Here is a 25,786-nt window from a genome sequence, read left to right on the forward strand (position 1 = left end):
GCACTGTTCATTTCCATATAAACATGAAATACATAAAACTTTCAAATGAACGCCATCTTTTAAGTGTATTACAAAATGAGTGTGCTCACATACATCTCCCTTGGTTAATGTCTGGATATGTTCATGGTTCCAGTGCATGTCTGAAAGCAGCTTACATGTATGTTGCTGCAGTGCTGCTGGAGAAAGGCACCATCAGCTAAAAGCTAATGGACGTTTGTCAAAAAACATGGGTGTGGAGGTGTCCGTGGTTAGTGACATGGTTTGTAATAGAATAGCAGGTCCTGTTTTGTTGTTTACCTGTTACACCTCTCACTGGAATTCCACACATGCACAGTGCACTGTTCATTGCCATAAATACATGAAATACATAATGCTTTGAAATGGGCGCCATCTTTTAAATGCATTACAAAATAAGTGTTCTCATATAGAGCTCCCTTGGTTAATGTCTGGATATGTTCATGGTTCTATTGCATGTTTGAAATCTGTTTATGTTGTTGCAGTGCTGCTGGACAAAGGCACCATCAGGTAAAAGCTAATGGACGTTTGCCAAAAAAATGGGTGTGGAGGTGTACGTGGTTAGTGACATGGTTTTTACCATAATAGCAGGTCCTGTTTTGTTGTTTACCTGTTATACCTCTCACTGGAATTCCACACGTGCACAGTGCACTGTTCATTTCCATAAAAACATGAAATACATAAAACTTTCAAATGAACGCCATCTTTTAAGTGTATTACAAAATGAGTGTTCTCACATACATCTCCCTTGGTTAATGTCTGGATATGTTCATGGTTCTATTGCATGTTTGAAATCTGTTTATGTTGTTGCAGTGCTGCTGGACAAGGGCACCATCAGGTAAAAGCTAATGGACGTTTGCCAAAAAACATGGGTGTGGAGGTGTCCGTGGTTAGTGACATGGTTTGTAATAGCATAGCAGGTCTTGTTTTGTTGATTACCTCTCACTGGAACTCCACACATGCACAGTGCACTGTTCATTTCCATAAACAGAGGAAATACATAATGCTTTGAAATGGGCCCCATCTTTTAAATGCATTACAAAATGAGTGTTCTCAGATACATCTCCCTTGGTTAATGTCTGGATATGGATATATATTTTATAATGTGGGTAAGAAAGGCAGGGAAACCATGTCCCACCTCAACAGCTCCTCATATTACTATTTTTTTTCAAATTTTTTTTATGTTTTTTAATTTTTTTATTAAAATTTAAAAATAAAGAGATTTGAGAAAATAGGATTTTTTTTTAAACAAACTTTTTCTTGTGGAAAACCTGATGCGGCCCAGCCTCTCCCAGACTCTGCTTCCCGCGGCCCCCAGGTCAATTAAGTTTGAGACCCCTGACCTAGAGGGTCCCGGTGGAAATTGGACAATGGATGTGATAACAGAGGACATGAGGTTGGCTGGTGTGAGTGTAGAAGGTGCCCACGATAGAGTGAGGTGGAAAAGGACGAGTCACTGTGGCGACCCCTGATGAGAAAAGCCGAAAGAGAGGAAGACTAAATGAGTGTTCTCACATACATCTCCCTTGGTTAATGTCTGGATATGTTTATGGTTCCAGTGCATGTTTGAAAGCAGATTATGTTGCTGCAGTGCTGCTGGACAATGACACCATCAGCTAAAAGCTAATGGATGTTTGCAAAAAAAAAAAGGGTGTGGAGGTGTCCGTGGTTAGTGACATGGTTTTTAACAGGATAGCAAGTCCTGTTTTGTTGATTACCTGTTCACTGGAATTCCACACATGCACAGTGCACTGTTCATTTCCAAAAATAGATGAAATACATGATGCTTTAAAATGACCCCAATCTTTTAAATGTATTACAAAATGAGTGTTCTCATATACAGTTCCCTTGGTAAATGTCTGGATATGTTTATGGTTCAGAATAGCAGGACCTCGCAGGGTCAATGATACATGATCAATTTCCACCATTGGGCCGCACTTCTTTATAGTCCTTGATCAGCTGGGAGATCCTGACCACTTTGATGTCTGCTGGTATCTGGTCATAATCTGACCACAGGTACTCTGGAGACAGCACCTTGGTTGGTTTGTTGTACAGCAGGTACCTGTGTGACAGAGAGACAGGTATTAGTATTAGTAGGTATTAATGTTGATATTACCATGATAGGAAAACAAAGAAACAAAGAAAGTGTGTCTGTACTTGTTGAGGTGACTCTCCTCCTGCCATGCAGCTTCAATGCCATTCTTGGCGTCCACCTCTGACTCCTCGTAACAGTATCTGATTAAATAAAAGAGGTTTAACTCTGAGACAAGACACTGTTGCCAGATTTCAAACAAACAAATCCAAACAAAAAGTCACCAAAAATCAAAACCTGAATTACACAAAGCAAATAAATACAAAGACTTCCACTGAGCTCACCTGACTGCCTGAATGTCTCGCTCTAACCAGTCAAAAATTTTTTTATGATCTCATTCTCTTGTATTCTTTCAATTAGAAACAACTAGAATCATACAAAAATATATATTACATTTAGTTTTAGTTACCTAACTAGCTTGTACATGTCCTCCAGGTATCCACCCCAGAAAGCAGCAGTGTAATAATAATCTCCTTCATCCAGAGGTATGTATGCCCTGGACTTGGCCCGACGCTCATATGGAAACTTCTCTCTTGTTGTCTAAGTGAAAAAGGAAATATAAAGACAAAAATATCACATCATATTCATAGCAATTAACGTAAAAGTAATAAAAATTTATAACCAATTCCCTTAAACAGAAATATACTGAATAGCAGTAAAACCTTGTAGTAGCCGCGATGAAGCACAGCAGATAACTGGCTGAGAGACTCAGCTCCAAAACGGCCATGAAAGACACTGTCGATGTCCATCATAAAAAGATAATCTGCTTCATGACGGATCTGAAAACATGACAGAACGGGCACAACGCAGATAACTAAATAAAAGACAAATGTTTATGTGCGTATTACAATGAGTAAGTCATGAATCTCTTTTGTTAATTACAAAAATAACCATATGTATTTTGACTAACTAGTACAAAGCATGTAGTAAAAATTTATAAGCACAACATAAAAAGTCATTGGCCTTTGCACTGTGTCCAGTTTATCACTTCTTACCTGTTTGTCAATGGTGATGGTGGCCCATTTCATCCTCCCAAGTACAACATCCTGCCAGCGGTTTGCACTAGGAACTGTGACAACTGAGATCTTGCGGCCCTTACCCAGTTCAACCTGACCAGTCAAATAACAAAAGAAGGAACGTGGCTACTTACATAAAATGAATTAACAATTTCTAATAAGATTCAGTGACAATATAATAGTTGACGTCATCAGGAAAATAAGTTTCGACACAATAACTGTATTTTTTGTAGCTGAAGGGAGATGCTGTGACAAAACAGTATTTTGTGTAACATAGAGCAAATGGTGTTTAGAAACCTTTGACAACAAACTAAATATATGAAAGAATTCTACTGGTTCCCACCTCTGCTCAGGTAATAAATGAAATGTACAAGCAAAACATGGACATCCTTCCAGAGCGTGCACTAAATGTATTTTAATTGATAATCTACAGGAACTTGTGTTTTATTATTGACTCATTGCATGTTCCAGACTCCGGCAGCAGTGAGGTTTCCCACATACAGTATATGATTTGATTGTTGAATGAGATGTTCAGTGACACAGCAGTGCTGCACTATTTACACATATCAACAACTGACCTTGGGAACATCTTTTTCGTTGTCTGTGAAGATGTAGTCAGTGACCCTGAAGTCAACAAGAAAGTGCTTTTCACCTGTCTCCAGGAAGCCCTTCAGGAAACGGGTATATCTGTTCAGATGGACAGAAGCAAAGTCCAATAATCATTGAATCTTGATAACAATCAAAATAAGATAAACAATAATAAAAAGCACTTCAATCGTCTATAGCTTTAAATTTCATCTTGAAGGACCCATGATATCTTATGATATCTGTAATTATACATGTAATTGTAATTATAGACCATAGACCATCTCAAATTTTTCCTTGGATATCACAGTCATGGGAATGAGACAGATGTATGAAGGACCCAAAAACATAATGCATGAGGCAAAAAACTTGGATAAACATGAGGTGACTGTGACCTTTGACAGTTGTACCCCAATTTGAAGAAATTCCCTGCAAGTGTTTTATCACATTTACAAGTAAATTACTTGATTTTATTTTACAGTTTCATCATTTGTTTTTTAGCACCTTGATGTTTCTTTCAATGTTCCATCATTTGTTATTTCATGCTTACCCTTTCTGTGTGCTTGGCTGAGCATATTTCAGTCTGAAAAACAAAACCAAAGATCCAATCAAATCCAAATGTAAAATAAAAACATTACACAAAATACACAGAAAGCACAACCTACTCTAAAATTATCCTCTTCTGCTGGTGACATCAGCGACTGACTGGACGCAGCGCATGTCTTACTGCTCCCCACAGGCCAATCGGGGTATTACATCCATTTCATGTTACTCTTCTTCTTCTCTTTCGGCTTTTCCCATCAGGGAAAACACACTTTCAACACAATTTTAATCTTATTAAAAGCAACAATTGAATTTTGTTTAAAATCCACAATTTTATTAGAGGAGCACTTTTACCTTTGTACTTTCATGAAAAATGTATAGTTGGCTACTTGAAACACTTCTAACTACTACTACGTAGTGGTGGCTGGTTAATGAAATGACCAATTTAAAATATCCTGACAAGGAAGGCTAGTTAAACAATTAATATTAATTTATATATTGAAAAGTAAATAAGAACTAATTACTTTTTACTTGTGTTATATGCTGGGTGGCCAATTGTACTTAATGTATAAATAATTATGTACACTATACCAAGTAGGTTTCTACGGTTCTTCTGTGTAATTGGTTCAAATGTTCCGCATGTATTGCTAGTCAGTTAGTGTCACTGTAATTGACGTTCTTAGTGACCATCTGATTAGAAAGCTTTCTGCTGCTGTCTCTGCCTTTCACACCCACCATTGCTTCTGACTGTCGCTGCCATTTAGCAGCTTGCAAACATTTCTGCAGGAGAACCAGTTTAAGTGGAATCAGAATCAGAATGTTTATTTGTCACCACCAAATACAAAGACAAGTTGGTTGATTTAACAGTTTTAGAAGAGAAAGATATTTGTGACATAGACTCAAAAGCAGAGTAATGATATTCACAGATTGTTCCAGAGACCAATATGATAAGTCGTACAAACGTGGACATTGTTAATTACTATGGATTTATGGTTTCTTTAATTGTCTTAAAAATCATACAGTAAAATAATTTCAGACTTGGCATGTTGATAGTAACTATAGGTCAGAAAAGAAAACCCAACATTCCCACTTGAGCAGCACCAGAAGACAGTGGAGTGGAAATATCTGTATCTATATATTCCCCAATCAACCCATGTGGCAGTCTTTGCTTGAACAGAACATGTGTTTGCATGCTGGCTGGTAGTCAAACATATTTCAGTCATTTATCAATTTCCACCATTGGGCCGCACTTTTTTATAGTCCTTGATCAGCTGGGAGATCCTGACTACTTTGATGTCTGCTGGTATCTGGTCATAATCTGACCACAGGTACTCTGGAGACAGCACCTTGGTTGGTTTGTTGTACAGCAGGTACCTGTGTGACAGAGAGACAGGTGTGTACAGTATGTGTCAGAGAGTTTGATGCTCAAAATACTGCAGATAAGACGTGAATAGATTTTTCATAAAACGGAAAATATGACTAAAAATATCAGATATAGAAAACGACAGTACGAGTCTGTCACCGTTTCAGCCTGGCACCTGCCCAAGTGTGGGTTTTCCTCCTCTCTCCCTTTGGTCTCCACCCACCAGCCACTTCTCTCCCTGTGCTCCCAGTAATTGATTGCACATTGGCCTCACCTGTGTTCCCCTCGCTACAAAAACTCTCCTCAGCCCTGTTTTCTTCCCCTGGATCTTCTGGATTGTGACTCTCTGAACATTTGGACTTTAGTTACCTGTTTCTGTGAGTTGTCTGCCTGCCATTGAGCAGTGGTTTTCTTTTGTACTTTGGTTTCTTGTTTGTTACTTTGTTCCCCACCATATTGCTAGTTTTGTGTTGTTACTTTGTCCTCGTGTTTTTGCCTGTTGTTGTTGTGCCCGTTGACACCCCCCTTAGTTCCCCATTTTGTGTGGTTTGGTCTGTAAATAAAAGCTGGTTTTCCGTTCATACCTGCCTCGTCCCTTCCCACACTTGTGACAGAGTGAAGGTTTCAAACATTACATTTAAAATAGGACAAACTTTGAATATGAATGAACTGTCACACTGTACTTGTTGAGGTGACTCTCTTCCTGCCACACGGCTTCAATACCATTGTTGGCGTCCTCCTCCGACTGCTCGTAACAGTATCTGATATTGAACCCAAGTTGAATGTAAGAAAGAGAGAATGTTAAAAACATACATACTTCTGTTTTCTACTCCAATTATCTCTTGTATTTACTGGTTACATTTACAAATTCAGATAATATTACAAAATATAAGAAATAATGACATTATTTTAGATAAGATTTAATTTCATTCCTGAGAAGAAATAGACAAACGAGCAGACCTATGAAGTTACAGTCAGTGCGAATATTTTTTTATACTCATGTCCACATTATTGTATCAATAATTAATATGCATTATTCTGAAAAGTTGTCATTCTGTACAATGTGTTCTTTCACCCTTGGTACTTTCAATATTTTTTCTTGATGATACTTTTGTACTGTTACTTTAATGTTTTGAATGGAGAGTTTTTATTTGTTACAGAGTTTTCTACACTGTGGTAAAAGATCTGAGTACTGTAGAATCTGAAATCCCGGTTCTTCCAGTTCAGTTCTTGCTCTGTACAAATTTTCACTACGTCTTTGTTATATAATGTCATTTACTTAAAGATAGATTACTTGAAGAATAAGAATGAAAAATAACATGAGATAATTTAGTTTTAGTTACCTGACTAGCTTGTACATGTCCTCCAGGTATCCACCCCAGACAGCAGCAGTATAATAATAATCTCCTTCGTCCAGAGGTATGTATGCCCTGGACTTGGCTCGACGCTCATATGGGAAATACGTCCTTTCTTTCTAAGTGAAAATGGGAAAATATTAAGTTAATTATAGATTAAAAATTATAAGATGCTGACACTGCAGTTAATGCTGTGGCTGAGCAAAAAATTGTGAAAATAAGATTTGCCTAACACAAACTATACTTGCTGAATAAAAAAAAAGGATAAAAGAAAATTAATCAGATAACTTTAATGTAAATTTAAAAACTTTCAATTAACATAAACTTGATACTGAAGAAATTCGCTTTAAAACCTTTTAGTAGCCGCGATGAAGCACAGCAGATAACTGGCTGAGAGACTCAGCTCCAAAACGGCCGTGAAAGACACTGTCGATGTCCATCATGAAAAGATAATCTGCTTCATTACGGATCTGAAAACATGACACGTGAGGGAATAAGTGCAACATAGAAATTTACATAAGGAAATTAATTAATTATCCCCTGAGAAGGATAAGTTGTTACAAAGTCAGCGTTCAATTTGTGTCCACTTTATCACTTCTTACCTGTTTGTCAATGGCGATGGTGGCCCATTTCATCCTCCCAAGTACAACATCCTGCCAGCGGTTTGCACTAGGAACTGGGAAAACTGAGATCTTGCGGCCCTTACCCAGTTCAACCTGACCAGTCAAATAACAAAAGAAGAAACGTGGCTACATACATAAAATAAATTAACAATTTCTAATAAGATTCAGTGACAATATAATAGTTGACGTCATCAGGAAAATAAGTTTCAAGTGTGTCGACACATTAACTCTGACGTCTGACTAGGTGTTGAACAGATGTATGTGCTCACAGACAGTTTGCTTGTTTGTTCAGCCAACTGGTAAAAACCACACTAGTTGTGTCGTCCTCTGAGTCACACACACATTATCACACTGTGGTGTGAATAGAAATGCTGCTAAATTTAGGTAGGCAAACACATTGCAGCTTATTCAAGTCAAGTGAACACAACATTATCACAAACCATCAGCTAATGTAAACAACAACTCACCTTGGGAACATTTTTTTCATTGTCTGTGAAGATGTAGTAAGTGACCCTGAAGTCAACAAGAAAGTGCTTTTCACCCGACTCCAGGAAGCCCTTCAGGAAACGGGTATATCTGTTCAGATGGACAGAAGCAAAGTCCAATAATCAATTACTGTGAGACAAACAATACAACACAGAGAAGATTTCTGAGACACTTTCAGGTTTATCAGACAATTAGACTTTAGATTTCAACTTGCAGGAGTGGGTCTGGCAAAATATCCAGCGACAATATCCGGTGTACCTACTTCCCAACAGCAAACACCACCACAGCAACCCGGGGGTCCATTTTCTTATAGATTGCATCAATAAGCGTGGGCTCAAAAGTTCCATCCCAGACCAGAGGAGCGTTCCAGTTTGTCACGGAGTTCACATCTGTACGTCTTGGGAGAGCAAAGAAATAGTGGATTCAAACTCAAATCTTATAGCATTGAAACAGTAGATACTTTTATCAGCTTACCCTTGCTGTGTGCTTGGCTGAGTGTATTTCAGTCTGGAAAATAGGAGTGAAAATCAAATCAAATGATAGGTAATACAACTTCACTAACATGTAATCTGCAATGTGCACTGCAGAAAGGTTTTAGTTGATCACAGATGTGCAGCACAAACATGGCCAGAGCTCGAGTGAGTTTGCCAATTCAAACAAATGTGGAAACATACTTCTGCCTCTTCTTCCTCTTTATATTCTTTGTCTTGTTATATGTTAATAAACACGTGAGAATTTGTGACTATAATTTTTTTTGAACAAGGTTGTGTGCCTTGTACCTCACTCTGGATAAAAGCATCTGCCAAATGACAGTTAGTTAAAAGAGAAATAAATTATCACCCAGGTTCAACTTCTAGGTCTCCAATCCTCCACTTGCTGTTATCCGGACAATAGGTTTTCTCTCCATCCTTTTTTATATCTGGCTCTGGCTTACTATCACTTGGCTGGAAAAAAACGCTTGAAAGGGAATTGTGCAATAATTACTAACAAAATAACCATGTGAAAAATTTAACATAACATTGACATTGACATAAATTTGTGTTACAAGGTCAGTGGGTTTAACCAGTAGAAGATTAGTCTCATACTTTAACATACATAACATACCTTTTGTCCTCCTTATATTCTGATCGGTAAAACCATGTGTAGATAACCCTGTGAAGACATGTATGTATGGGTTCATCAGAGACCAGCCTTTAAAAACTAACAGTGGACTTTAGTCTGTCTAACAGGGTGGTACACTGTGACAAATTAATAGATACTGTGTAGTAGCACACAGCATATGGCCACAGAAACAAAACACTTTACTATCTTTGATAAATTTGGTAACAGGTATTTTTGCACCAATCTATTGCAATTCTCATCAAACAATCAACAAAACAAATGGAGACACTTTGGCACTGTGGCTACTCTACCAAGAAGTGGGCGACCAGTCAGAATGACCCCAAGAGCACAATAAACGCTCATCAATGACGTAAAGAAACAACCCAGAGAGACAGTCAAAGATTTGAAGGCATCATTGGAACAGGCTAACATCTATGTACATGAGTCTACAGTAGGTAAAACATTGAACCAGCAGGGTGTCTATGACAGGACACCACGATGGAAGCTACTGCTTGCTAAAATGAACATTGCTGCACACGTGAAGTTTGCCAAAGAACAAATCTGACAGAGCTAAAGCAGTTCTGCAGGAATAATGGTCCAAAGTTCCTCCTTGATTTTATGCAGGTCTGATCCACGACCACAGGCAGTTGTCCCTATTCCTCTCCACTCTCTGCTCTCTAAACTGGCAGACCTGGCCTCCTCATGATTTCCTGAATGTCGTTCTAACCAGTAATCTACACTTGATCAACGCCGTCGATTACCTTCCTTGCAGAGAAGACAACTGAGAGCTGAAAGACTATTTTTACCATTCTTTCTGTCTTTTCTAATCTTCTTCTCTCAACAGAAAGATATTTTTTTTTACTTTACTACGGCAATTGTTACTGAAAGTCTGAACAAAGTACATGTGCGTGTATGATATATTACTACATTTCCTCTTCCGGTACCAATCTTTTGTCTAAGCCAACATTTCAGTTACAACACAGGAGCAGGAGAAGTTCTGCTTTCGTGGTCATAACTGTAAGTTTAAAATTCAGGTTTTTAATTTTCGCATGTTGCCTATTTGGTTTGACCTCTCAAGCCAATTACATAGTTTATTCCATTTTCACATTTAATCCAGTTGTGGGAATGTGCCTTACAAATCTTGTACATAACTTATCATTAATAGTAGTGAATTATCAAACTAACATCTTGAAACTCTAGCAATGGAGATCAAAAATGCATTGTTACCGTTGCCCTCTTACTTGTTACAGTCTTTATACAACATTTTCTCAAGCCAATTACATAGTTTTTCCATTTGCATATGTTTATTACAGTAAAATAGGAAACAGGACACATATCTTACAATATTACAAATAAAAGACTTACCCCAACACGAGGATGAAAATGAATATAAAACTGAACAAAATATTGGTCCTAGAAATGTGGCGTAACATACCAGTTTTCTGAATCATTTATAGATAGTTTTCTGATCAATAGTTCAGATGAGCTAAGATGGAGGTTTGGCAAGAGAGGAAGTAAAAGTAAGCAAGGGTGGGGCGAGACAGAAGCTCACCAATAACAGAACACCAATAAGAGAAAGCCATATGAGTAATGGAAGTGTTAAAAACAAAAGCACAAAAACAAGTAAGAGTTAGTTTTAATATGGCAGAAAAATGTTATAGTAAGTTGCTCACTGACTGAAAAATGCTGTATGTTTCACTAAAGGAAAGCACCCGCTGAAACGTTTGATGTAGAATGTGAAGATAGGATTGTAGGGTTAGGCAGAATGATGTGCTGATACCCGACACCAAGGATGATAAGAAACAATCAAGCCTGTCTAAGATATCTGTGTTTATTTTTCTGTATGAAGATTTTGTAATAGTCAAATAAAGTCAGTAGACCTTGTACATCCCACTTGTACTGGTTTGGCTCCTTGCGCAAACAAAACCTACTCAATCGAGACTTACATCAGACTCTGTCTTCTTTGTGTTTTGATAATTTTTCTAACAAAATACAGTTCACTTTAAAGAAATACGTTCATGATAGTGTATTTAGTAATACAGCAACTGAAGTGGTGGCAGATATATTGACTTGCAGGATATGAGTGTCAAAATTAACCTTGCTTCACAAACGAGAGCAAGCGGCAGTTTCCAGTAACTTTTGTTTGTTGAAAAGCTTCACAGGAGATGGTGTGTTTATGGTTTAACCTCGATGAGTGAGATGTTTAGACCGTCAGAGGGGAAACATCTCTGCAGATGCTATTTTGAACATTGACCCACTAGTCAGAAAGTATGTATGTTTTTTTAGGTCTGTTACCGTGGATACCACAGAGGATTGATGCAGAGCCCTACAGGTTATAGATAGCAGATTGGAGTTGGACTCACAGGAGGAAGAAAAGTGTTGCTAGTAGTCTGCTGGTAGAGGTAAAGTTTGCCTAACTGTTATGGTGCAGAATTGGGATGTTTTAGCAAGTCTTTTTCATCGCTCTGTCTCAAATACTGCAGTTCAGGAAACTGTTTGCAGACTGTTGTGGGTCTCAAGGCAACAGATGAACAGCCAGGGCTGGTCCACACCTTAGTTCTGAACTACTGTGAACACGGGAGCTTGTCATAAAGTCTCAGAACTCAGTTAAACACACACGTGCATAGTCTACCTGGAGACTTGGATCAGCTGCCACAGAGAAGCTTCAAACACTTTGACAAGACATGGTCACTGTTCACAGAGACATCTTGTGGCCACAGCTGAATAGACAGGAAACTACTATTTGTGGGCAAGACCATTGACACATAAACACACACAGTCATGTATCACACAGAAACTGTTTCACATGTTTGCTTTATGCTTATTACTATACCTGTCTGGATAACCAACCTACATAAAAAACTATTCCTAACTCTTATTTGGAAATGAAATGCGATGTCTGATGAAAGCCCACCTACAGGGGAGAATTGCTGCACCTCCATATTGTCTGAAAGCAAATAATCCCATGGTTAATTTTTAAAATTCTTTTATTCTCTTCATGTGAGCAGCAAACAGAATTTAATCAAAGTCACAAGCCAAAAACAAATAATCAATTTCTCAGAATCAAACAGAGGTAATAAAATTTATTTAAAATGTAATGTTAGTGAAACAAAAATTTAGTTTTATTTCCCCGTTTTCATGGAGATGTGGAGCTAAACTGAAGTTTTTATAGGTTAAAATTTATCATAGTAATTAGTCTCCAAACTGTCATTATTGATCGTTTGATAACTTGCTTTTTTTTAAATACATGTTTGACCTGGCAGCTAACACCAGTGTGCTAATGTTAATGCTTATGTTTGTAAATAAAAACATTAAAAAGAAGGATAAAATACAAAGTATAACAAGTCTTTTAGCCTTTTAGGTATTGGGGTCTGTTTAGCTTGAGATGCACTAAAACAGAAAAACAGAATTTTTGTTTTCACAGCATTGTACAACTTTTAAAATCCTTCATCCCACACATCTAAGTATCCAAGATAGAAAGTTATAGCAGCCCTTACCAACTATGTGAATTTATATTTTTGTTTTATTATTATTTAATAAGAAAGTTTTATATGAACACTAAATTCACACATAATCAATTTCCACCATTGGGCCGCACTTCTTTATAGTCCTTGATCAGCTGGGAGATCCTGACCACTTTGATGTCTGCTGGTACCTTATCATAATCTGACCACAGGTACTCTGGAGACAGCACCTTGGTTGGTTTGTTGTACAGCAGGTACCTGTGTGACAGAGAGACAGGTATTAGTATTAGTAGGTATTAATGTTGATATTAACATGATAGGAAAACCAAGAAACAAAGAAAGTGTGCACATGAATGAAGTGTGTCTGTACTTGTTGAGGTGACTCTCCTCCTGCCATGCAGCTTCAATGCCATTCTTGGCGTCCACCTCTGACTCCTCGTAACAGTATCTGATGAAATAAAAGAGGTTTAACTGTGAGACAAGATACTGTTGCCAGATTTCAAACAAACAAATCCAAACAAAAAGTCACCAAAAATCAAAACCTGAATTACACAAAGCAAATAAATACAAAGACTTCCGCTGAGCTCACCTGACTGCCCGACTGTATTGAATGACCATATTTTTCTATCACTGTATTTTTTCCCTTTTTTCCCATATTGTAAGATGACAACAATGATCCCATCTATCTACAGAGATAGATATAGAGATATATTGTACACAGTACTACTATATCAACAGCAGTGGAGAGTATAACTAAGCCCATATACTCAAGTTCTGTACTCATTTTAAGATACTTGGCAGCAGCTACTAATGACATTACAAATTGAGATAATAATAAAATCACTTATGAAAGAGTAATAGTAGAAGTAGTTTAGTTATAGGTTAAGGCAGTGCTTCTCAAATAGTGGGGCTAGGGGGGGCACGTGTGACCCCAGGAAACATGCTTTTTGGCCGTACTAAAATAAAGTGTAATTGCACATCCAGCACAGTAGATGGGAGTGGCGCTCTCATTGTCAGAGTGTGCGCAGAGTATTAGCTCTATGGTGTTATTGCACCGAGTATGGAGCGGGAGGTTTGAAGAAGTGTAGTGAACAAACCCTCAAGAGACACCATGAAAAAATATTTAGCAGGGATGAAAAGAAAGGCGGACAGAGACGGAGATAATGAGACAAACAAAAGTCACCCGAAAGCTGAGACAAGGAAATATGACGACTTTTTCCTGGGGGGCGTAACAGAAAATAATTGAGAAGCACTGGGTTGAGTTAAGGTAACACTTTGTTATGTGTAAAGTAATCGTAGTCCAAACTACATCAGGCCTATAAAGCAATTACAAAGAGCTCCACCTCTACCAGCTGCAGCATCAAAGTAAATATTATTCAGAAAATGTGTCATTTGGCAAAATGAGTACTTTTATATTTGGTGCTCAAGCTTAACATTTTCAATGCATAACCTTAATTTGTAAAAGAATATTTCTGCACAGTTTTAAACATTTTAGAGAAAGGACTTCTCAACTTATAGTATAAGTATATATAAGTATATAACTTATAAATACTTATATATATAGTATCGAAAGTGTATTGTCAGCTCTCACTCTAACCAGTCACAATTTTTATTATGATGTCATTCTCAATTTGAAACTAGAATAATAAAAAAATAGATATTATATTTAGTTTTAGTTACCTAACTAGCTTGTACATGTCCTCCAGGTATCCACCCCAGACAGCAGCAGTATAATAATAATCTCCTTCATCCAGAGGTATGTATGCCCTGGACTTGGCCCGACGCTCATATGGAAACTTCTCTCTGGTTGTCTTAGTGAAAAAGGAAATATAAAGACAAAAATATCACATCATATTCATAGCAATTAACGTAAAAGTAATAAAAATCAAATATACTGAATAGCAGTAAAACCTTGTAGTAGCCGCGATGAAGCACAGCAGATAACTGGCTGAGAGACTCAGCTCCAAAACGGCCGTGAAAGACACTGTCGATGTCCATCATAAAAAGATAATCTGCTTCATGACGGATCTGAAAATATGACAGAACAGGCACAACGCAGATAACTAAATAAAAGACAAAGATGAACCATCATATTTAAATGTTTATGTGCGTATTACAATGAGTAAGTCATGAATCTCTTTTGTTAATTACAAAAACAACCATATGTATTTTGACTAACTAGTACAAAGCATGTAGTAAAAATTTATAAGCACAACATAAAAAGTCATTGGCCTTTGCACTGTGTCCAGTTTATCACTTCTTACCTGTTTGTCAATGGTGATGGTGGCCCATTTCATCCTCCCAAGTACAACATCCTGCCAGCGGTTTGCACTAGGAACTGTGACAACTGAGATCTTGCGGCCCTTACCCAGTTCAACCTGACCAGTCAAATAACAAAAGAAGAAACGTGGCTACTCACATAAAATGAATTAACAATTTCTAATAAGATTCATAATATAATAATATAATAGTTGACGTCATCAGGAAAATAAGTTTCGACACAATAACTGTATTTTTTGTAGCTGAAGGGAGATGCTGTGACAAAACAGTATTTTGTGTAACATAGAGCAAATGGTGTTTAGAAACCTTTGACAACAAACTAAATATATGAAAGAATTCTACTGGTTCCCACCTCTGCTCAGGTCATAAATGAAATGTACAAGCAAAACATGGACATCCTTCCAGAGCGTGCACTAAATGTATTTTAATTGATAATCTACAGGAACTTGTGTTTTATTATTGACTCATTGCATGTTCCAGACTCCGGCAGCAGTGAGGTTTCCCACATACAGTATATGATTTGATTGTTGAATGAGATGTTCAATGACACAGCAGTGCTACACTACTTACACATATCAACAACTCACCTTGGGAACATCTTTTTCATTGTCTGTGAAGATGTAGTAAGTTACCCTGAAGTCAACAAGAAAGTGCTTTTCACCTGTCTCCAGGAAGCCCTTCAGGAAACGCGTATATCTGTTCAGATGGACAGAAGCAAAGTCCAATAATCATTGAATCTTGATAACAATCAAAATAAGATAAACAATGATAAGACGCACTTGAAAAAAGTCTATAGCTTTAAATTTCTCCTTGAAGGAGTGATGATACCTTAGAAAATGTGTACCTACTTTCCAACAGCAAACACCACCACAGCTACTCGTGGGTCCATTTTCTTATAGATTGCATCAATAACCACCGGATCAAAGGTTCCCTCCCAAACCAGAGGAGCGTTCCAGTTTGTCACTGAGTTCACATCTGTACGTCTGGGGGAGAACAAAGAAAAAACATCTTGAATACATACATAAACGTTTAAGTACATGTCTGAATTCATTCTGCTGCCATCATGAGTTAAACATAAACATGGTGAGCTTGTTCCAGAAGCAGCCATGCAGCCCAAGCCATGACACGACCTCTAATGTTCACCACCATTGAACAGACCTTTTCTTCTACCAAATCCTAGAACCTTTTGTAGCTTCCTCAAATGAGCTGCTATTATACATTTTTAAGAATAAGAATAAAATCTGTAATTATAGACTAATTATAGAGAATTTTTCCATCATCAGTAAATTACTGGAAAAAGTTGAATAAACAAAACTGAATAATTATCTTTCACACAAAAATATATTTATGGTGTGTACTAGTCCACTTTCCTACTAGAGTAACCAACAACCAACCAACATTAGGATCAATACTAATTCAAAACCACAACAAACTCTTCATGGTTGTATGTCTCTGCAAAGTCAGATTGCAGTTTACATTCATTCCTCCAGGTGTTCCTTAGATATTGTGTTTACAAGCCTGAAACAAATGTGAGGTCACAGTGATCCTGACTTTAACCACTAAAATCTCCTCAGTTCATCTTTGAGACCTCAACTCAAGGTGTTCCTGGGATAGCACAGTCATGGGAATGAGACAGATGTATGAAGGACCCAAAAACATTTGTTGGATGAACATGAGCTGACTGTGACCTTTGACCTTTGGACAGTTGTACCCAATTTGAAGAAATTCCCTGTAAGTGTTTTATCACACTTGATTTAAATTTACAGTTTCATCATTTGCTTTTTAGCACCTTGATGTTTCTTTTAAATTTGATGTTCCGTCATTTGTTATTTCATGCTTACCCTTTCTGTGTGCTTGGCTGAGCATATTTCAGACTGAAAAACAAAACGAAAGATCCAGTCAAATCAAAATGTAAAATAAAAACATTACTCAAAATAACTATAAATATACCAATACTGACTCTTCATTTAAAGAACAGTGGTGTTGCTGTGTACTGTGTTTTTAGATTCATGCAAACCTTCATATCATATAATAAGTATTAAAATCTTTTCATCTATTCTTGGTCAGGGAATTTTTTATATTCATGCGTTAATCAGAAACTCAGGAACAGGCAGGTACACATGACCAGGTTGACAGCATACAAGGTGTAAGGCACTGAGCTTGAAATACTGTAGTACTTCAATAATATGTAAGCTTTTGGCTTTGTAGCTTCAAACTGTGACTGCCGCCTACTTCCTCCTCTTCATGTCTACTTCGGCAAGTTTAAAACATTGTTCCTGTCTGTTAATCAAAAGAAAAGCAGGTTATCACCTAGTTTGCATTTTTAGGTCTCCAATCCTCCACCTACTGTTGTCTGGGCAGTCTTTCTCTGTGTTATCTGCACATGGCTGGCAAAAGCTTCACACAGAAACAGAATTAACATTAATAGTAACAATGCTTGTTTTGTTATATTCATTTCATTCTCCTTCTCAACTCAGCAGTTGAGTGGGTTTAACTACATGACTGAAAGGTTAATTTGATACTCGACACATTTGAATCCATTCATTAACTCTGTATTACAGAAAGTTTACCTTGTGAAGAATGCATATCCTGAGTAGAAATAGATGTAGATGGTCCTATACAAAAAAATGTGAATCAAAGACTGATCAGAATGAGCACAGTGGAAGTTACAAACTTTACAAATCAAATCAAATTAGATATTTTAGACCTATTTACATGCATAAAAAATACGAAAAGCACTCCCTTGTAATTCTTCCTTTTACATTCCCCTTACTAAGCATTTACCCAGTGAGTATGTGGAAACCTATAGTAGACTAGCAGGTAATTCCAACACATAAGTAGATAAATAAAGAAAAAAGAAACGTTCACTATTACTGATCAATTGTGCTGTTATTGATCTATATTCTGTAATACGCAGCTTTAATTTAGGTCATCAAGTTCATCAAATCATCTCATCTATTTCTCAGTTGTAGTGTACAAATGTTAATTTGGTATTTCCCTACTTTAATTATGTACCATCTATATATTAAGACAGTATTTTCCAGTACACCCTAATGCTAATTGCCTTAAAACAGTCTAAGGACATGTGATGTGGTAATTCTTTGTATTCTACACAACAAAAATGCACAGTTACATCCAGTGTTGTACATTCATTGCATTGAGAAGAGACGGTATCACTACGTGGACATGTTAAAACCCTGGTAATACCATGGAAACAAACAAGGTTTCTTTTTAAAATGTCACCAATTACATACATATTTATCTTTCAGCTCAATTTATTTCCAATGTGTTATAATATTTTACCATATTTCCAATTTTACTAACATAGAAGAACATAGTATTTGTGTTATATGATTATGATTCCAGAGTTTTTTTTTACTCTAATTTGTTGTTATTGTTGATTTGTTGTTTTAGTTTGGGAATTTTAAGTTTGCTGCTTAGCACAAAAGTGAAACTAACTTCAAGACACAAATATTGCGGATGAAACAAATAAGGCGGCTACTAATTAATTAACCGCAACTAGGGCTAAAATAATCTGAACTCAGTTAACTCTTCATTGTGTAGAGATTAAATTTCACAGCCAAGTAAACTAAATATTTTTTATACACCAATTACATACATATTTATCTTTCAGCTAAATTTATTTCCAATGTGTTATAATATTTTACCATATTTCCAATTTTACTAACATAGAAGAACATAGTATTTGTGTTATATGATTATGATTCCAGAGTTTTTTTTACTGTAATCTGTTGTTATTGTTGATTTGTTGTTTTAGTTTGGGAATTTTAAGTTTGCTGCTTAGCACAAAAGTGAAACTAACTTCAAGACACAAATATTGCGGATGAAACAAATAAGGCGGCTACTAATTAATTAACCGCAACTAGGGCTAAAATAATATGAACTCAGTTAACTCTTCATTGTGTAGAGATTAAATTTCACAGCCAAGTAAACTAAATATTTTTTATACACATGAAATATAGGTCTTTTTTTATTGCACTATGTTATAAACATATAGAAACTGTCAGACAGTCAAACATTCTGTACCCTTGTAAAATCCAGTAGGAGTTTTTACAGCAGCAAACACTGTTTGCTGATTTCAACATAAGTCGACCAGAGAACCGTGTAAAAGAGCTACAGGAATTAAACTTTAACATCAACGTGCTCTCCATGATTCTTTATTTATGGAAGATTGTGCAAGACAATCCACATACATAAACAATACTATTAGTAATGTAGAAGCCATTTGGATCATTTAAAGTTTAATTTTCTTTAGATCACCTTTGGTTTCAGGAGGTGCCACTCTTCAGGTTTCTGTATAATTAAACACACATGTTCAGACATGAACATGCAGGCTCTGAACATCTGTTTTATTTGTTATGGAAACTGTGATTTTCCATATACATGTTAATTCATTAACATAATAAAATTTATTTATTAAATGTAAATGATTTACAGTTAGTTATTTTAACTAAACACTGTATGACTTTGTAAATAATTTACCATCTCACTTGAGGAGAGGCACTTTATATGAACTGGGCTACAAACAGCCTGAGTCTAAATCAGTGAGCTAAATTATGTTTTGTGTAATTAGTAAAATCAAATATTCGGTAATGTTGCTGCTGTTTTAGGTTTCATCTTTTATTCTCTTTATAAAAAACATTTTAGGGGTAGTGCATCAAAAACTGCAGCTGTTACTTTCTTAAAATCTTATCATGATAAGAAGAGGACAAACTAAAAATATAACTCCTGAACATGTAGCACAACTTTCAACCTAGCTGGTAATTATGTTGAAAGTAGTAGTGATAGTTTATTTTAATTTTCATTTGAAAGTATTGCAAACTTTTTTAATCTCAGATGAAGAAAAAATTGCTCCTGTAGCGCTACTTCATATTTAAAATGATTTACTTGCTCATAAAATTATAATTAAATGATTACTTATATAACATTAATACGGCTGGTTTAATTAAAACCTCTAACCTAGCAAAACATTTGTTTAAAAAATGTAATTTTAGCGCAGTACAGACATAAAACTCTTTTTTTAAAGATAAAAGACTTACCCCAAGAGGACAGCTAGGAAGGCAAAACTGACCAAAATATGAGTCTTGGAAATGTAGCGCGCCATCATTTAAAGGTTACTGTCTTGTAAACTATGTTTGTAACTGGGATACTGCCAAGCTAAACGAAAAAAGAAAAAGAAAAACATAAACTAAACTTCGAGCATTGGCTCCCTTTTTAAGATCGAACCTAACACAGGTAGAGCATTTAAGTTTTTCTGTAACCTGTTATCTCTGCTGGTGGATGTTTTACTGAACAGAAAGAGAGATAGAGAAAGAAATTTTGAAGAGAAAGATAGAGGGAAGGAAAATGGGAGGAGAGAGAGGGAGCATAGTGCATGACTGCCAACAAAGCCGCAGGCCCTGTTTCGTTGTTCACTTGTAACACGTGTCACTGGAAGTCCACACATGCAAAGTGCACTGTTCATTTCTATAAATACATGAAATACATAATGCTTTGAAATGAGCCCCATCTTTTAAATGCATTACAAAATGAGTGTTCTCACATACAGCTCCCTTGGTTAATGTCTGGATATGTTCCTGGTTCCAGTGCATGTCTGAAAGCAGCTTATGTTGCTGCAGTGCTGCTGGAGAAAGGCACCATCAGCTAAAAGCTAATGGACGTTTGCCAAAAAATAGGTGTGGAGGTGTACGTGGTTAGTAACGTAGTTTTAAACAGAATAACAGGGGCAAAGAGCAAAGTTGTGTCTTCTTCTCTTTCGGCTTTTCCCATCAGGGGTCGCCACAGCGAATCATCCTTCTCCACCTAACTCTATCATGGGCATCTTCTACCCTAACACTAGCCAACCTCATGTCCTCTGTTAAGACATCCATATATCTCCTCTTTGGTCGTCCTCTTGCCCTCCTGCCTGGCAGCTCCATCTCCAACATCCTTCTACCAATATACTCACTATCCCTCCTCTGAACATGTCCAAACCATCTCAGTCTGGCCTCTCTGACTTTGTCACTAACACAGGCAACGTGAGCCGTCCCTCTGATGTACTCGTTCCTTATTCTGTCTAACCTGGTCACTCCTAAGGAGAACCTCAACATCTTCATCTCTGCTACCTCCATCTCAGCCTCTTGTCTCTGTCTTACTGCTACCGTCTCTAACCCATAGAGCAGAGCTGGTCTCACCACTGTCTTGTACACCTTTCCTTTGAGTCTTCCTGACACTCTTCTGTCACACAACACTCCTGACACTTTCCTCCACCCGCTCCAACCTGCCTGCACTCGCCTCTTCACCTCTTTTCCACACTCTCCATCACACTGAACTGTTGACCCCAAGTACTTAAACTCCTGCACCTTCTTCACCTCAGCCCCCTGTAACCTAACGCTTCTACCTGGATCCCTCTCGTTCAGACACATGTATTCTGTCTTACTACGACTGACCTTCATGCCTCTTCTTTCCAGAGCAAACCTCCACCTTTCCAGCTGTTCCTCTACCTGCTCTCTACTCTCACTGCAAATCACAATGTCATCCGCAAACATCATTGTCCAGGGAGATTCCTGTCTGACCTCATCTGTCAGCCTGTCCATCAGCATAGCAAACAAGAAGGGACTCAAAGCTGATCCTTGGTGTAGTCCCACCTCCACCTTGAACTCCTCTGTCTGACCTACAGCACATCTCACCACCGTCATACTTCTCTCATACATGTCCTGAACTACTCTGACGTACTTCTCTGCCACTCCCGACGACCTCATACAGTACCACAGCTCCTCCCTCGGCACCCTGTCATACGCCTTCTCTAAATCTACAAAGACACAAAAAGAGCAAAGTTGTGTCTTTAGTCTTATTGAATTATTTCAAACTCTAAAAGATACTCATTAATCCCATAATTACCCAACCATTCCATTCATTCAGTATATTCTTATGAGCTTTTTTTTTTTAATAAATAAGCTTATGTCGACTAACAAAGGATGAAGTGGTGAATGATTACCTGGTTTTCTTTTGAACAACAAAGAGCATTTGCTGGTTAAAATAAAGCCACACACAGTTTCACCCTTTTGTAAAATATTTACATGGTTGCAACAGCTCATAAAATAGCCAATTATTACGTAGTGTAATTGGCTATTTTATGAGGATGAAGTGGTGAATGATTACCTGGTTTTCTTTTGAACAACAAAGAGCATTTGCTGGTTAAAATAAAGCCACACACAGTTTCACCCTTTTGTAAAATATTTACATGGTTGCAACAGCTCATAAAATAGCCAATTATTACGAAGTGTATTCACAAAAATTTAATGAGACAATGAGCACGAAGAGGAGGAAGAAGAGGAAAGTATTTCAACACTGCAGTTCATGATTACACTCCATGGACTTTGAGCTGTCATCAACTGTCATTCCTATTTTTACAGGTGTAGCTGCAATAACGTTCTGCAGTACATATGGCAGACTGCATACTATTTAAGTATTATTTTAAGATCAGTGGTTTTGTCTCACACCAAAAGTACCATGAGAGAAGAGAGCACTGTAGCGTGTAGCCATTTTGAAACGTCATTTCTGTATTCTGTCTTTACTGAATTTATTTATAGTAATTGTCTGTATTGGTGTGTACAGCAGCTAAAGTATTAACCTCCCTTAAGTTTGTTTTTTATTAAATGTTTTATATTTGATTTAATTTGATTTATTTGACAGCAATATACAAACCAAAAAAACTATTTCATGGTCCAAGTGAAAACAGATATCTACAAAGTGATAGAAAATAAGTATAAGAATAAAAACAAATGACAGCATCAGTTCTTTCCCCTTAAGTAACTATGGCTCAGTATGGTACAATAATACAGATCAGTCTGCAGTGATGTGTTCCGAACTTCTCCAGCTGTGACCTCCCATGATAACATGGGAACACTTAATAGTTCTTAATAGCAAACCTTTGACTAAATACAATGAATGATAATGAAATTTAAATCAGTTAAAAAATTAGACATTGCTGGGAGCAGGAACAGGCTAAGGACCAAACGTTTTGGTCCAGTGTCAGAGTTTCCAGTTTTTATAAATGTCAAAGAAGCAGCTTCTTGTTCCTATTTTCTGAGATAAAGGTTGCTGTAACGAAAAGAAAATCAATCATCTATTTCAAATATTAAATGCGATGGAGTATGGGATGGTAAAGAAGAAATATAATCTCCAGTTATTATATTCTAGTTTAGTTGTACACAGTACTGACATTAAGAGACATTAATGGAAATATCACTAAGGATTGGCATAAAGAAACAGAAGAGACTAAGAGATAAAGAAATTTTTATTAGAATATTTTATAATTGTATTATTTCTAGTAAACAATGTTTAGTATTTTTACTGTTTAGTCATGTAATCATTAACCTCAGCACTAACTACAAGACGGTACTGACAGAAGAAGTGTGTTCACCTCACATTTATAATTGCTTGCTGCCTTGTGACACTGAGGAAAGCCTAACTGGTTGTTATGATTTGTTTTCACTTACATTTTTTTTTTTTTTTTTTACAGATTTTTACAACAAATTAGTTGTGAGTCGATATGTAGGGCCTACATGTCTATAATCCAAGTTTTAGTTTTTACATTTCATTATCATAACATTTTCTTTTTTTTATAAAACTCAGCAGAAAGTGTATTCTTCTTTATTTATCGCACGCCGCGCTAATTTTTAAAATTTCACTTTCAGCATGAAAATTCTGAGTTAATTAAATGTTAACTTCAAAAATGAATCCGTGAAGCGGGGAGTCCCGTTCTAGCTTGTTCTGTTCTGGATTTTCAATCTATCGCTTCTATTTCTATACCGGTCTCGCGAATGCGCATCCACGCTCGCTCCGCCTTGCGCGTTCCTTTCCATCCGCGTGCCCGTGGGGTTGCCTGTGTGTCTGCGCTGAGGGGTTCCAACAGGGAAGAGAAATGCCGTCAAAAATCATGTTTAAAGCCGAAGATTCAGCCATGGAGGACGACGTGGACACTGTCGCGGAGGCTAGACCCCTGAAGGTGAGCAGAACCTGTCCTGTCGGCCTGGACGGACTAAAAAGTCGGTGTAGTTCGAGCGAGTCCTGCCCCGGCAGCTCCGTGTTTGACAACATGTGGCTGGACGTGCTAACGGCTAGCTAGCTGTTAGCTAACAAACACACAGGTGACTGTGTGTAGTGACACTCGTAGTGTAGTGTAGTGTTGTATTGTTAGCATCGTGTATTCTACTACGTTACACATTTTAACATGTGTTATCCACTGCGGCGCTAATGTTAGCATACATTGTCTACGTAGCCACTTAGCCTAGCTAGAAGTAACATGGCATGCCCATGTGGTGCTTCGCTAATCTGTAGATCACATGGATGAACACGTTGACGACGTTAAAGCCTTGAAGATACTGTATTCGTGTGTATGTGGATCTGCGCTTCAGGCGCGGCCTGATGACGTATTTCACAGCTGTGATCGTCAGCTGTATGACAAAACAACCCAAACCACGCAACGAAAACGAATTATATCTTTTACTAAAGATAATAGTTAGTGATTTTTAAGTAATAAAAGTAAGTAATACCAACAAAAAACTGCACGAGAAGATGGAAAAGAAGGAGTTTGATTACATTGCTATAAAAATATTTGTTGATTAATTCTGTAATTGGTAGATCAAAGACAGTATATTAAGTTTTCTCCCTGCTCATATTTTCCAGCGACTCCTGAAGGAATCCCCAGATATTGTCTTGAACTTACAAGTTACTTTATTCCAGTTGTTAGAAAAGGAAAGGATAATAAAATATGTTTAAAATAAAATATGTTTCTTGTATGTATGTTTCTTTTTCTTTGTGATGCTGTGTAGTATTAGTTTAACTAAAATCTATTTGCCTTTTTTAATAACAAGACCAAGGAGGGCAAGAAGCTGAAGAAGAAGAAGCAGTTGGAAGACCAGGAACAGCAGGAGGATCCAGACTGTGAACCTCCAGCACCAAAGAAGAAAAAGAAAAAAGACAAACAGCCAGCGGGTGAAGAGAATGGCCACAAAGGTGAAGCCATAGATGTGAATGGGAACAGTAATGATGCTGAAACACCAAAACTGAAGACTAAGAAGAATGCGCAAGGAGACACAGAGGTCAGTGCTGTATACTTATCTACAAAGGATTTGCGTAACAAAAAGGCTAAATCTTGGAACTAAATGGACACAAAAACAGTTTATTATCTGTCTAGTTTTGTGGGACATAGACACAGATGATTGTTCGCCAATTAGAATTTGATATATGAATATAAATGTATGTTCTTTGCTCTGGAAAAGAAGGTCATGCTATCTCTAATTTTATCTGTGGTTTTTGATTTAGAAAAAAAAGAAGGCGCAAAAGAAAGCAATCACTGAGGGAGAAACCAACGGACATTCCACCCCCAGCACCCCTGCCCAGACACCGTCCCAGTCAAGTGAAGACTCATCCAGCGACAGCGAAAAAGAAACGGTACATCTCAGACTGACACCTTTTTAGCTTGTGTGGTTTTTTTTTCACCTATTTGAGTGTGTAAGCTGAACCATATTTAACACAATCTGTTTTCACATATGAAAAAACATAATCTTAAACGTAAGTTGACTTCACTTAAGAAACGTTTTAATGAAATTGGAACGCAACCACAGAGTCATTGCAAAACAGCTCATTTCCCACGTAGCCTGTTTTCAGCCCTTAGGTCTCAAAGATGTCACTTGACTTAATAAATATTCTCTGTTTATTTATATAGGAAGAGACACCGGAGCAGAAGGAAGGGGCCTTCTCCAACTTCAGGATCTCCCCAGTCACCATCAGTAAACTCAAAGGTAAACATCATACAGTATCATAGTTTTTACTGCTGTAGCATGAGACCAAAATGTA

The 25,786-nt window shown here is 37.2% G+C and overlaps 2 protein-coding genes, 1 long non-coding RNA gene and 1 pseudogene across 4 annotated transcripts in view; 2 read left to right on the plus strand and 2 right to left on the minus strand.

Moving 5' to 3' along the window:
- Positions 1–1,279: 1,279 nt before the first annotated feature.
- On the minus strand, positions 1,280–20,265 carry LOC113174159 (globoside alpha-1,3-N-acetylgalactosaminyltransferase 1-like). 2 transcript variants are annotated; one of them, XM_026377911.2, is made up of 11 exons: positions 19,984–20,265; positions 17,494–17,538; positions 17,234–17,320; positions 16,765–16,797; positions 15,772–15,906; positions 3,702–3,810; positions 3,103–3,216; positions 2,770–2,886; positions 2,517–2,647; positions 2,173–2,250; positions 1,280–2,077 (listed from the first exon to the last, which is right to left on the minus strand). In XM_026377911.2, the coding sequence occupies exons 1-11, from the start codon at positions 20,049–20,051 to the stop codon at positions 1,930–1,932; spliced, it is 1,065 nt and encodes a 354-aa protein (XP_026233696.1). In that variant the 5' UTR covers positions 20,052–20,265; the 3' UTR covers positions 1,280–1,929. The 2 variants fall into 2 exon arrangements, with proteins under 2 accessions (XP_026233696.1, XP_026233695.1); XM_026377910.2 differs by lacking the exons at positions 1,280–2,077; positions 2,173–2,250; positions 2,517–2,647; ... (1 more) ...; positions 3,103–3,216; positions 3,702–3,810 and adding exons at positions 12,170–12,901; positions 13,014–13,091; positions 14,324–14,454; ... (1 more) ...; positions 14,908–15,021; positions 15,511–15,619 and having other exon boundaries at positions 19,984–20,256.
- On the plus strand, positions 1,992–6,195 carry LOC113174166. Its single transcript, XR_003299890.1, has 2 exons — positions 1,992–2,096; positions 5,645–6,195. It is a non-coding gene; the product is annotated as an uncharacterized LOC113174166 (long non-coding RNA).
- Positions 5,047–10,718, minus strand: LOC113174157 (annotated as a pseudogene).
- Positions 20,266–23,733: 3,468 nt separating the features above from the next.
- ddx21 (DEAD (Asp-Glu-Ala-Asp) box helicase 21) overlaps positions 23,734–25,786 on the plus strand; it is a 7,182-nt gene continuing 5,129 nt past the window's right edge. The window contains 5 exon segments of the mRNA XM_026378607.1: positions 23,734–23,820; positions 23,823–23,933; positions 24,802–25,029; positions 25,253–25,381; positions 25,656–25,731. Coding sequence (XP_026234392.1) covers positions 23,749–23,820; positions 23,823–23,933; positions 24,802–25,029; positions 25,253–25,381; positions 25,656–25,731 — 616 coding nt within the window. The 5' untranslated portion in view covers positions 23,734–23,748.

This window comes from Anabas testudineus, chromosome 3 (genome assembly GCF_900324465.2).
Source record: "Anabas testudineus chromosome 3, fAnaTes1.2, whole genome shotgun sequence".
In the NCBI taxonomy this organism is placed as follows: domain Eukaryota; kingdom Metazoa; phylum Chordata; class Actinopteri; order Anabantiformes; family Anabantidae; genus Anabas; species Anabas testudineus.

Bases quoted from the DNA above. Each gene is read 5' to 3' on its own strand.
- LOC113174159 (XM_026377911.2), bottom strand. From the start codon at position 20,051: ATGATGGCGCGCTACATTTCCAAGACTCATATTTTGGTCAGTTTTGCC. The intron at 17,321-17,493 runs GTAAACTTTCTG...TTCTGTGTGAAG, and splicing joins GGATATGCATTCTTCACAAG to CTTTTGCCAGCCATGTGCAG. The intron at 3,811-15,771 runs GTAGGTACACAT...CCATCTGAACAG, and splicing joins GTGGTGTTTGCTGTTGGAAA to ATATACCCGTTTCCTGAAGG.